The sequence below is a fragment of the Bombus terrestris genome, chromosome 14 (assembly GCF_910591885.1).
Source record: "Bombus terrestris chromosome 14, iyBomTerr1.2, whole genome shotgun sequence".
Classification (NCBI taxonomy): domain Eukaryota; kingdom Metazoa; phylum Arthropoda; class Insecta; order Hymenoptera; family Apidae; genus Bombus; species Bombus terrestris.
Window position 1 is genome coordinate 3,796,534 of NC_063282.1, and position 12,182 is coordinate 3,808,715.

The 12,182-nt window shown below is 36.7% G+C and overlaps 2 protein-coding genes across 2 annotated transcripts; both read right to left on the bottom strand.

Annotated features, from left to right (window-relative positions):
* Window positions 1-12: 12 nt before the first annotated feature.
* LOC100650340 (dynein axonemal assembly factor 1 homolog) lies at window positions 13-6,845 on the bottom strand. Its single transcript, XM_048411962.1, has 11 exons — window positions 6,755-6,845; window positions 6,234-6,455; window positions 6,030-6,172; window positions 5,234-5,397; window positions 4,973-5,058; window positions 4,246-4,373; window positions 3,904-4,125; window positions 3,374-3,797; window positions 1,401-3,014; window positions 706-1,205; window positions 13-596 (listed from the first exon to the last, which is right to left on the bottom strand). The coding sequence occupies exons 1-11, from the start codon at window positions 6,843-6,845 to the stop codon at window positions 303-305; spliced, it is 3,888 nt and encodes a 1,295-aa protein (XP_048267919.1). The 3' UTR covers window positions 13-302.
* Window positions 6,846-6,868: 23 nt separating this feature from the next.
* On the bottom strand, window positions 6,869-10,053 carry LOC125386306 (uncharacterized protein PF3D7_1120600-like). Its single transcript, XM_048411978.1, has 2 exons — window positions 9,938-10,053; window positions 6,869-9,169 (listed from the first exon to the last, which is right to left on the bottom strand). Exons 1-2 carry the CDS (start codon window positions 10,049-10,051, stop codon window positions 6,869-6,871), a joined length of 2,415 nt encoding a protein of 804 aa, XP_048267935.1. The 5' UTR covers window positions 10,052-10,053.
* Between the last annotated feature and the right edge of the window lie 2,129 nt (window positions 10,054-12,182).

The following is a 12,182-nucleotide window of genomic DNA, read 5'->3' on the forward strand; positions in this document are numbered from 1 at the left end:
TCCACCATTTAGATTATTCTTCTCGTGAAACGTTTACCATATTTCCTTTTTTCTTTTTAGAGATGGATCGAAATCTGATTTTTTGACTCGTGGCTTTTTTTCGATGCTCGAACAGTTGGAACGTAATAATTCGTTTACTTGAATACAAAGTAACAGAAATACAGTCGTACAACTTAACTTACAGAGTCTACGATTTTTTTTCTTCTTTCATGGTATATGAAAAGTCAATTATTTTTAGATTTTCTTTTTTCTAAATATTAACATTTTCTCGAAGCTTTGTATGTTTCAGTTTCGATCTTCCTTCAGTTTTCCTGAACCATCTGCATTTCCAAACTTTTCCTCGCTCTACCGACGTTTCCTCTCCCTGTATCAAGAATTTCACTGCTCTGACTCCTGTTATTATCAACCGACGATAATCCTGCAGCTTCTTCTATTTTTACGGCAGTGTTTTTCGAAATATCTGAAACTGTTTCGGTGATTGAACCTGATTCAGATTTTTCATCGATACTCTTCGTGGGATCAACGTCCTTATGCTTATTTTCCTCCAAAACCTCTGCTAACAGGTTCATGAAAAATTTCCTACTATGATCAAGATCCTAAAAATAATATTATCTCGTTAATGTAGAAATGCAAATTGTTGTAATAAAGCGAAAAGAAATCAACGAAGGTAAGAATATAAAATTGAAACTAATTTTCATTACTAACCGTTTTCTGATTACTGACAGAGGAAGACTGTTCTAGCAAAGATTTTCCTTTCGCCATTGCTTCTCTGGAAGTCTTCATCAACTTCTCGGCCGACATTTTTGCTCTTTTTCTCTGCTCCTCTGTTTTTGGAGCACTTATGCTCTTTAATATCTTATCCTTAAACGCTGCGTCCATTCCAAGATCTTCGAGATGAACAGATAGTTCTTCAAGTTTTTCTAATTCGTTTACGTTTGTTGAATTTCCTGAAATCTCCTCGATCAATGGTTTTGTTTGTTCTTCTTTCGACTGTTTGGTCTCCCTTGACGATAGAAGGTCGTCTGTCTGTTCGTTGCCAATTACCTTGCTATTTTTTACAAAATCTGGCTCGATTAGAAGCTTCCTTTTACTGTTCATCTGATCCAAATGATTGCAAAATTCTTGGTAGAGACCAGTACATATATTTGACGAATGCTTCTCGGAGCTATGAGATTGGTTTAGAAGCTGGGTAATCGATGCCATTTCTGAAATAAAATCGTTTTTTAAATGTAGTTAGTTTTGAGATTTTTAAATATTTTACTTTATAATTTAATATAACTATAACTATATTTAATAACTTTAATTTTTGTTTGCTTTATAATATCGACTAAAATTGACGCGGCACAGGACATAAGAAATTAAATAGCATGGAAATTATAAGACAGACGATTAACATTTACCTGATCGTCGATCAATACACGAATCCGATTTTTTCTTACTTGCTCGATCATCTTCGAAATTTTGAACGCTCGAAATGCTTTTCGGCTTCACGTGAGATTGTTCACGCGAAGAAATCATTTTCTCCTCCGAATTAACCGAACTTTTCCCACAACGAAAATCAGGGTTTAAGTTCGCAGTTGTAAAACTTAAGAAATCCTCTTGACTACTCTGTATCTTCCAATTTCCCTCTGAATTTCTATTTGTTATCAAGCTTTCTATGCACTGGTTGATCAGAGGCGATTCCTTTTGTACGAACTTCTTTGCCTCTTTCATGAAATGCCGTCTACACTTTTCAAACACTTCACCAGTCGTTCTTCCATCGCCCCTGTCTTTTTCAATATCCACTTCTTCGATTAGATGGGATTTTTTGCTAACTACATCCAGATATTCGCAATCTCGCGATCTTTTATGCGATTTGGAAGATTGACTAGACTTTTCAACGCTCGAAGATATTATAGTACCGTCGAACGTGGTATCTAGCTGTTGCATTTTGTTTTGCACTCCAGTAACGCTTGAACTATCAGAAACACATTCAGAATTATTTTCTTTTACGACATTTGTTCTTGTATCTCCTTTCTCATTAATTTCTTCATAATTGTTAATTAAAGTCTTCACAGATTCACTCTCTGATTCTTCGTCGTCATCGAGCAATGTCGCACTCACAGGATCTGCTCCCGTGATTTCTATACGAACAGATTTGTTCTGAAAATTCTCTTGATCTGAAAGAATTATATCAGTACAACTGGGTGACTGTACTGTTTCTTCGACAGCTTCCTCTGCTTCTTCTAAAGTCAGCAATTCGTGAGAACCAATGGACTTGGGCATTTTTTCACGCTTATTGCTCGAATCTCTATACTCCAGCTCGTTGAACAGAGAATTGAATAAACCCGAGGAACGTTCTTCGTTACCTTCTTTCTTGGCAGATTCGCATAACATAGAAGCATCTTCATTTCTAGGATAAGATTTTACATTGCTCAATAGAATCGTGGGACACGTTTTTAGATTTAATAAATCGTAAACACTTTGCGAAGATGAAACTTCCTTATTTTCTTTAGTTTCTTCTTTATTCGAAGCTTCAGAGATTTTTTCTGCCACGTCCTCGATAATTTCGATCTTCTTAACGTTCTTCGATCTTTTACTTTCTTCTTCTCTACTCTTCAAAATCTCCTTAACTTTTAACTTTCTCTCCTTCGTGTTCCACCATTTAAAATCTTTTTCTTTATTCGACGAATCCTTTCCTTTCTCTTCATTATCTTTATCAGATTTGATTCCAGCGTCAATTTCCTCTTTCTCACCCCACAGTCTTTTCACTTCACCATTTTTGAAAACGATCTTATTGTCTTCAATAAATTTATCCACATCAGCGCAGAACTCCTTCATGTCTTCTCTGATGCTACTCAGTTGACTAGTTAAAGGATGTGGTTCGTCTTTCCTACGATAATTATCCAGGATATCTTTACACAGAGGTTTATCCTTCATGTTATTTACGATATTCTCTTCTTTCTTGTTTCTGCCATTCGACCAGTCCAAAATATTACAACAAACCGACGAATCCTTAAATGATTTTTCTTCAGCTAAAATGAGAATAGGACATTAGCAATTATCTACTGTTAGTCACCAAGATTATGTTGCAGAATAACTTAGTAATTAATAATATTAGTGAATCGATAATTAACAAATTGTAGGTTATAGATTCATCTTTTATAATTTTACATTGAATAGAACCATTGGACGATTTGTAAAATTTCATTTGTTTTGTTACTACGTAACTTATTGCGATTACATAAGGAAATATGTTTGTATTGGTAATTTGTAAACTTCGGATGTCTCTGCATTTATGGGAAATTAAGAAGCGCAAAAATGCATAGAATGTACGCAATACACAGAAACACAAAGCATATAGGTATGAATTTGCGGTTTATCCATTGTTTACCAATTTCGAACATGTCAAGCATGATTTGTAAGAATTTATGACGATTTGTGACTCGTAAAATTTCACTGATACTATCGAAAGGGCTCAAGCAAGGAGAACATCCTCGAAACGTTTTGTGACTTTCAACCAAGTGTTTCTTGTCGCGGTAATCGTATTCGGAATTGGTGTGTAATTTACTATCGTCGTTCTTCCCCTGCTTACAGCACGGTGGAGTAATTTCGGTCTCGTTGGTCGTCTCCAGGACAAGTTTCTCGTAATGGGCCAGTTCTCTTCCAACAGAATAACCACCTGGTAGATCGTCGCTACATCGTTGATCGTCCAAAATTTTCGTCCCGAACCTTTTCCGTTCTGCGTCTCCTGCCACGTATTCTTTCGTTTCTTCAATCTCTTCTACTAACTGTTTCGGCTCCTTACGTGTCGTGACCTTCAAAAAAATATACAATCCAAGAATATAAAAAATTGCCAATGAATGTAGAACGTTAGAAGACAGAAGTTTACTATTATTAATATATAATATAATGTATACGTACCTGTGTTTTCCAGGGTAACAAAATTTCCTTGCCAAGATCGCTGGAGGCTGTTCTTCCTTCCTCCGCCATTGGCCTCCTTCCGTCACTTTTCTCGATTCCTTTTTGCGCAGTTCCATCATCCTCCACCTCGGCGTTCTCCACCTCTTCATCCGATGACGAGGACGCGGACGAGCTGTTGGAGGATGAGGTACCATCCAACTTTTTCTTCTTCTCCAAGTTGAGCTTGAACGTTGATCAAGCCGGCGTAAGGGGTTTCGCGTGGTGAATGATCAAATAGTGGATGGGACCGATATTATTCGAAGCACGAATTCTGTATCAGACCTTGACAAAACTAGTTCTTACCAGTTCGTCGCTCGTGCAGACAAGCGTGGTCGTGGCTACTTCTTCGTCCTCCTTCGTCTTCTTCTTATCCTCCGCCTCCTTTTCGGACGTCCCGACCGGTTTGTACAGCTTCCTTTTGTTTATCAGGGCTTTCGAGGGCGGGCGCAGGTCCACAAGTAAACAGACATTCAATGGATAACAGATTAGATAAGTTTGCAACTACGCTAGATCACAGTTTATACGATCTTGTCGAGCGATATGTAATTGGGCCACTTGTTTACCAAGTCAGTTAACAGAACAGAAAAATAGAGAAAATTAATGAAATTATATTATAAGCGTCGATCAAGTGCTTGACCGTTTTGCACAATTAAACTAATTTTACAAGTCATTGGTTACAGACGAACCCCTCAGAAGCTAAATCGATCATCTCCGTCTTTTTGTTGATTTTGTATTTTCATTACATAAATACATGATTAAAATTTACGATGGTTATGTTACTTTTATAGTAATGGATAGTTTTTCTATTGTATCTTGAAAGTATGTAGTTTTGTTAGTAAAGTCCAAGTATGTATTATATTTAAACGTCGTTAGCTTCAAAAGAAAGATCGCGAAGATGATGGCTGAGTGTTCAAGGTTCGGAAAGCGTCTTTCGTGCAGAAATGAAAAAGTTCGAAAAAATCGAGAGCGACCGTTTCGTTCAGGAGCCAAACAAGTCCTATACATCATCTACCTTTCGATTTTTACTCACCTTGCACGCTATCATTGATTTTCTTCTGCTCCGCCTCGATCCAGCGTTTCCTCTCAGCTGCTTCTTCTTCGGGTCCTCCTCGCATCCTGTCTTCGTAACAGTTTCGTTAGCTTGTTACACTACATCGACTCTATATTTTCATTCCTCCGTAGAAAGTATTATAGTACGAGTAATTGTATCATTTCTAAATTTAAAGCTCCGATCGATTTAAAAGAAACATATCATTATCAAGTACGATTGTTCAAATTAATCGTCACTTACCAAGCTTCTGCACAGGCACGATCTCTTGGGAATACAGGTCTGTCATCTAGATACTTGAGATTTTTACACTTCAAGATCATGGTCTTGCGATACAGTTTGATCTTCTTTAGAATTGGGTTGCCCATCAAAGATACCACGCGCAATTCTTTCATATCTCCTAGGATCTGAATAAAGAAATTAGCAATTTATTTTCTTAGATCTATGTTGCACGATATTTCTAAAATTTACATAGCAAGTTTATATCTTATTTCCCTAAGTAGCTAAATTCTTGAAATTTATACATACAAGAAATTTGACAAGATCTATACAAGAAAGCCTTCCAATTTATTTCCTTCGGATCTATATTTCTACAATCTATGTAAAAAGAAATTCGCGATTAATGTTCCCAGATATCAATTTTCCTGGAATTTACATATATTACAAAATTTGACATTTATTTTTCCATGTCCCCATAATCTAGGTGTAAAATTGTACAATTCATTCTCATAAATCTAAAAAAACTCTAAATTCATGTTTTCGATAAAAATTCTTCAACCCATTATTCATAAATCTCACCCGAAACGTAACCAGTCATAAAATTCCATGTGTTTACTGTTTGTTTGCTCAATCTGCTCTAGGTGTCTCCGATATATAGAAAAAAGAAAGAAAAAAAAATCCACTCGAGATCGTTTGTGTTACAAAACGCGCGACCACTTTCGTAAAACATTAAATTACATCACTGGCGTCCCATGAACACCTGAAGCAGCCGTCGAAGTGACGCCAGAGCCACACGATTGAGGAAACATAACGGACTCACATTAACGACTTCGTCGGTATCTATCCTGTTGTGAGAAATATCCAGTACCGAGAGGCTATCCAGCAATCGGAGGTGCTCAATGTCATTGGTATCTTGTAAGTAGTTGTGCGACAGGTTTAGAGTATTCAGGAACTTGAGGCTATCTGAAAGCAGAGGCACGTCAAGGTCAAGGTCATCAAGGATACCAGCGTCGACTCGAATCACCGAGATTCTCGATCCTTCGTATAGTGTTGTACGAAAGGTTCAAAGTGTCTAGCTTCGTCAACCATTCCAGATTCTCGATTTTATTGATCAAATTGTTATGGAGATAAAGACACTTCAACTCGCTCTGATTCTCCAGGTTCGCGATCTCACGGATACCGTTGTTCTCCAGCCATAGACATTTTAGGCCTGTGTATTTCTCCAGATTCTCGATGAATGAGAAACCTGAAAAAAGCTTCCTGGTGTAAAAGAAACATTAAAATTTTTGAAGATATTTAAAACTTTACTTAGACTTCTCTTATTTCTTCTTTTATATATAGGGATATATTTCTGCATTATAGAGATTTTATTAATTTTGACACACGCATGATGCGATAAAAGTAATTTTAATAATTTTAGTTAGAGAAGCACGCGATAAAGCGCCCTTTTACTGCACATTTATAACAATTTTTGTATATAAAGTGGAAACGTAAAATTCAACATTTTTTCACGTCGGAATTTTTAATTATTTGTATATGATTAACCTTTGTAATGAAGATAGAGTACGTCATTCAGATGAGGGGTTTGGTACAGTTTATTCATTTTGCAGTGCTTCTTCAAAAACTCCTCTGTCATCCTGCGATCAATTACCATTTACTTCACCAAACATCAAATTGCCGTATCGCAAAATCATCGATATAAGTACATTTACAAATTGCATTGCTCTTGCAACTGTACCTGACACCGTGTTTCTTGGGATCGAAATCGTAAACTTTTCCTTTTATGTACATTCTCTCCGGTTGTTTGTAGAATTGCCAAAAAATTGAGTCTTCTGTGTCTTCGATAATATCTTGGACAATTCCTCTGATCGCCGTTTCTGACGTTGATTTTGTATCAGCAGTAGTTTCTTTCAAAGTTCCTGATTTATCGACAGCATCGTCAGTTTCAATCTTCTCTTCAGTAATATTTTCAACATTTTGTACACTTTCTTCTTCAACAATATTTTCCAGATTCTGTGGAATTTTGTCTTCAATAATTTTTTTAATAGTCTCTTCTTCCATAGCATCTTCAAGCTTTTGTTCGACTTTTTCTTTAGAAATATTTTTAAAATTTCCCACAAGTTTTTCTTCAACAATATCTTCTAAGGTTTCTTCAATTTTTCCCTCGATGTTTCCTACGTTTTCTTCAATTTTAGACGTACCTTTGTCTTCAGTAGATTCTTCAGCTCCTATTTCTCTGGGAATACCTTGAAGACACTCATCTAAAAATCCTTTACACTGTTCCGCCACATTTTCCACATCGTTTTGGTTATCTTTGAATTTAAAACTTTCAGCTATTTGATCTTCTTCGATCAAAGAAATCTCGATACCGTCGTTCGGATTTTTGTTAGGTTGGCTATTAAAACTTTCAATATTGTTTGCTCTCGCGAAACGGTTTCCAATCTCATTAAATTCCATCGCTAAATCCTTGAAGATCTCGTTTCTTCTATTTTCTACCTCCGCTTTCCCTTCAATTTCGTCTTGTATAAATTCTTCTGGGTCTCTTGGAATAACTTGCAGACATTCTTGCAACGATTCTGCACGACGTTTCTCCTCGTCTTCCATATCCTTTTGAGTATTTTTCATCTTAAAACTTTCAGCTACTTGATCTTTCGTCAAAGGCATCTCGATGCCATCCTCTTCCTTCGATTCGTCTAGACTTTCGTCAGATTCGCTATTATACTGTTCGATAGATTTCGTTTCTGCAACAAGCTTCTCGATCTCGTTAAATTCAACAGACAGATCCTTCAAAGCCTCGTTTTTCTGATTTTCTATCTTTGCTTTCCCCTCGGCGATCTTTTTTAACTTTTCCTGAACTTCTTCCTCGGATTTTGGACAATCTGCTTCCGTAATCTCTGCCAATTTTTCTAAATATTCTTCCGGAGAACCCAATTCTACGAACTTCATTCCCTGACCTTGACTTGAACGTACATCTTCCGTAAAATTTTTTACCAAATCTTCTACCGATTTTGGTTCTTTTGTAGATTGATCTTCTATTTCATTCGTTGTCGCTTTTTTATCATTTTCGGTAGATTCTCCGACAATTTCTTCCAAAAGCAATGGCTCTTTGTTTCCTTTATTCGAAAATATGGAAGTCGGTTGTTCCAAAGTTGCTTCAAATTTAGGTTCTTTCATGCTATCTCTAAATTTAAAATAAGCAGAAATATTCACATTAGGCGAAGAATAAACCAGATTTCTTTCGTCTTCATCATCCCAGTCGCTTAAAAAATGTGAACCGTCTGACGTCCTGTTCGATTCTTCGATCAGTTCTTCGTTACTGATATGAACAAAATCATGTTTCTGATTTTCCATACACTCTTCCATTTCTATATTTGCCTCCTTAGTTCGATCATCGATCGTTTGATCTTCTGAATAACAGTCGATATTATTTCCATTTTTATCGTTTTTGTTCGCAATATCTTGATCAGTCTCCTTGCAAATATTTCGTTCGCGATTTATCTCGATCAAAGAAATTTTATCGGAGACAACAGTGGGATGGTTATTATCCGTCATTTGGTCAAGTCTGTCAAGCTTCTTTTCACAAAAATCTTCAAACGATCGCTGGCGATAAGACTTGGTGCAACAACTATCGTTTTCGTCCAGAGTCATAGATTCACCTTCTTCAGCATCGTCAAACGTCAAAGTGTCATCCATATCGCTGTCGCTGTCTTTTTCAGCTTTCGTCGAATTGTAATAAGACAGATTTTCACAGGTTACATCGAAGATCGCGTTACAATCGAAATACGACAGCCAATTGGAGTCGTCCTCGTTATCGACTTCCGGTATAGATTCGAGGGTTGATTTATTCGCTTGGTCGTCTGATGTGCTTTCGCTTTTCAACGATTCTAAGGTAATTTTTGTGAGAACGTCGGATGACGAGGTGGATAGAACTTCGAAGTCCACGGACGAATCTTCTGGTATCTTTGAAAAAATTGGTAATTTGATTTTCTGAAGTATGAAACAACGCGATATTCTTACAATTAAATTGGAAGATAAACTGCTTTTAGTTTTATATGACTAACTGAGAATCGTAGTGGTGCAGGTAAAAATTTAAAGAATATTAACGAATCGTGCTGCTTATTTGCTAAACGTGTCATTCATTTAAGTTCGTAATTAATCGCTACGCAACCACGGACGAGATACAGTGACTCACGAAAAATTTGGACACTCCTGGGGGGTGTATATTATATAAAACATTTTAAAAACTCGTTAGCACTGTAACGAGGCGCTATTATCCTGATTGTATTCGTCAAATTTGTAACTGATCTGAAAAGTGTTTATAAAAGTTAGAAGGTATTTGTTGAAAGCATATGCTTCGCGATGATCATCCAGATGTTCGAACGTTCAGTTGCTTGCTATATTAATAAACGACAATATGTAGTGAGATAGTCTTTAGCGCCAATTATATAATAACTGCTATTCATGCTGTATGGCAACAAATGTTTCGTAACTTCTACATACATCTTCAAATTGGTTTCAGACTTTACTATTATAAAAATGTTTCGTACAATACGTATAATGCATGCATACAATTTTTATACATTTTATATATTTTTCCAAGCCACTATATTTCGCGGTATAATGTTTGAGAGTTAACCTCTCCTTTTATCACGTCAACTTGTCACTTTCTCCTGTGCGTTGAATTAAAGTAATATTACCAACGAAGTGATTACGAGAATAGATTCTAACCGATTTTTTAATTTCTGTTTCAGACAAATTGGTACTACTTGCTACAGCGTCGAGCCTGGTTTCAACCGATAGTTTCTTCTCCAAAGTGACTTGAATATCGCACTCTTCCTGCATTTTGCCACGTCCTTATGAACTTAGTACTCACGATACAGAAGCAAAGATCCGACGTAAGTACTTAGTTTCTTAAACGAAAGTTTTCACGTAAATGTATTTCAACATGACTCCTCGACATACAAAAAACTCTCCTCAGCAGTATTCGTTGCCTAGGTGTCGTTTGATCGATATTTGTTGCGACGTTCTACGCATTTCAGATTGTTTCATTCTAATTGAATGTCTCTATCGATACTGTACCTCTACTTTCGTTCATTCCCTTCATCGACTTTCATATTCCAATAAATTAATTAAATTAATTTATTTTCTTTTATTCGGATTATTTCTATTCGGATAAGGGAGCCTTACTACACTACACTGGATTGGTTTTCTTCAGTGTGTCACTAAATGTCATCGTCGAAGCCTCAGAAGCTCATGCTTGCAGAAAATATTCTAATTAATTATCGCGTATTACCGTCAGATCATTCGTTGCAAAATAGGAATGAAAGGACGAATAGTCACATGCTACTTTGTTATAATACCGGTGAACGTATCAATTAACAAACGAAAAGAAAAGATTGTAGGATTGCAAAGGGCCATGGTTTATCCATATTGTTTATAGGGTATCTCGATCTCTTATCTATTCCTCGCATATCTTGCTTTGCTTTTGTTGCGTCTAGATGCCCCCCTCGATGGCACTTGTTTTTCCACTCGGTTGCAAGCCGGCGATGATGCTCGAGAATGAATGCTATCAACATAATTCAACGGAAAAGGCTGAACGCCGATTCGCAAGCGTCGCGACGAATCGGGATCGATGGAAACGGGAAATCGGCTCGGCCGCGAGGCTTTCAGCAAGTCGACCCGCATCCTCTTTTTTCCCTCAAGGCGATTCCCGGTCGTCTACTTACCAAGACACGTCTTTCTACGCAGCTAGCCTAAGTCCGAGTGGCCGGCGCGTCGCCTCTTTCCATCCTGTTCATAGGGATTTCGCTTTTTACTCGATCGACAGACTCGTCATTTGTAGCAATTTCTCTTCTTCTCGGGATTCGAGCACTTCCTTGTAAGTGTAACACACCCTCGATCGCTTCTCTATCTATTTCAAATGGATACATTCTGATTCATAAGTAGACTACTGATTTTTACGCGTCGATGGTAAAGATTTAAAGATGTGCAAATGTATAGAATACATGTAATACGCAACAAGACGCGAAATGTCCAAAATAGAATGTTTATTGGAATATTTAGTAGATAAAATAATTGTCTATTTAGATTGCATTCTTTTTTTCGTCTATTTATAAGTTATTACATGATTGTTAATTTTAATCATAGTGTTTATGGAAATTTGTAATGAGTTTCTTGAAGCGTGCTATGTAATTTAGTTATGTTTATGATTAGAATGTTTAGGTAAGTATCGATTTTATTACTGTTTAACTGCTTCGGTTATTTATTCTTATTTTAAACACCTTATGGAAAGATATCGTCTGATACAACAGCCTTCAAAATGAGGGTTAAAAAACCTACTTTACTAAGTATCTTAAAAATTAGTGAACACATAGGAAGATTGTTAAATACGTACAGAAGTCCTCGTTTATTTCTTTTTATGGAGTATACCATTACACGAGTGAAATCACAGAAATCCTCCGATTTTTATTTTGAATTTTCTTGGTTGCACCAGATTTTCCCATCAGAGATTCGTCACTCCGCTTTATTTATTCGTTTGAAATATTCCTTGGCATTTTTATGTTACATCGAATCACAAACATAAATTTGTTTTCAAAGAGTTTACCGAATTACTATATACTATTTAAAAAAAAGAAATTTTATTCCGTGGAATAAGAAGAAAATATTTAATCGAATAATCGATTACTTCCCTGGATATTTTCCAAGAGAGGTAAGGCAGCAGAGTTCTGTGTGTCATCGTATACATACGATGCATACCAGATTTCGTTCTTGCGGCGGCAGGTAGATAACTCGCCACAGGGTCGACGGAAACGGGAAATTGCACCACAGCTCCATATTCGAAGCATCCCTCCTTTTTCTCACAGTCGCGCCGTCCTGCGCAGTTTTCTTCGTAGCCTGCCGTCGCTATCTCGAAGCATGTGGAAATTAGATACTCGGCGTTAGATTGTATGCAATCGAACCAGTGACATCTATT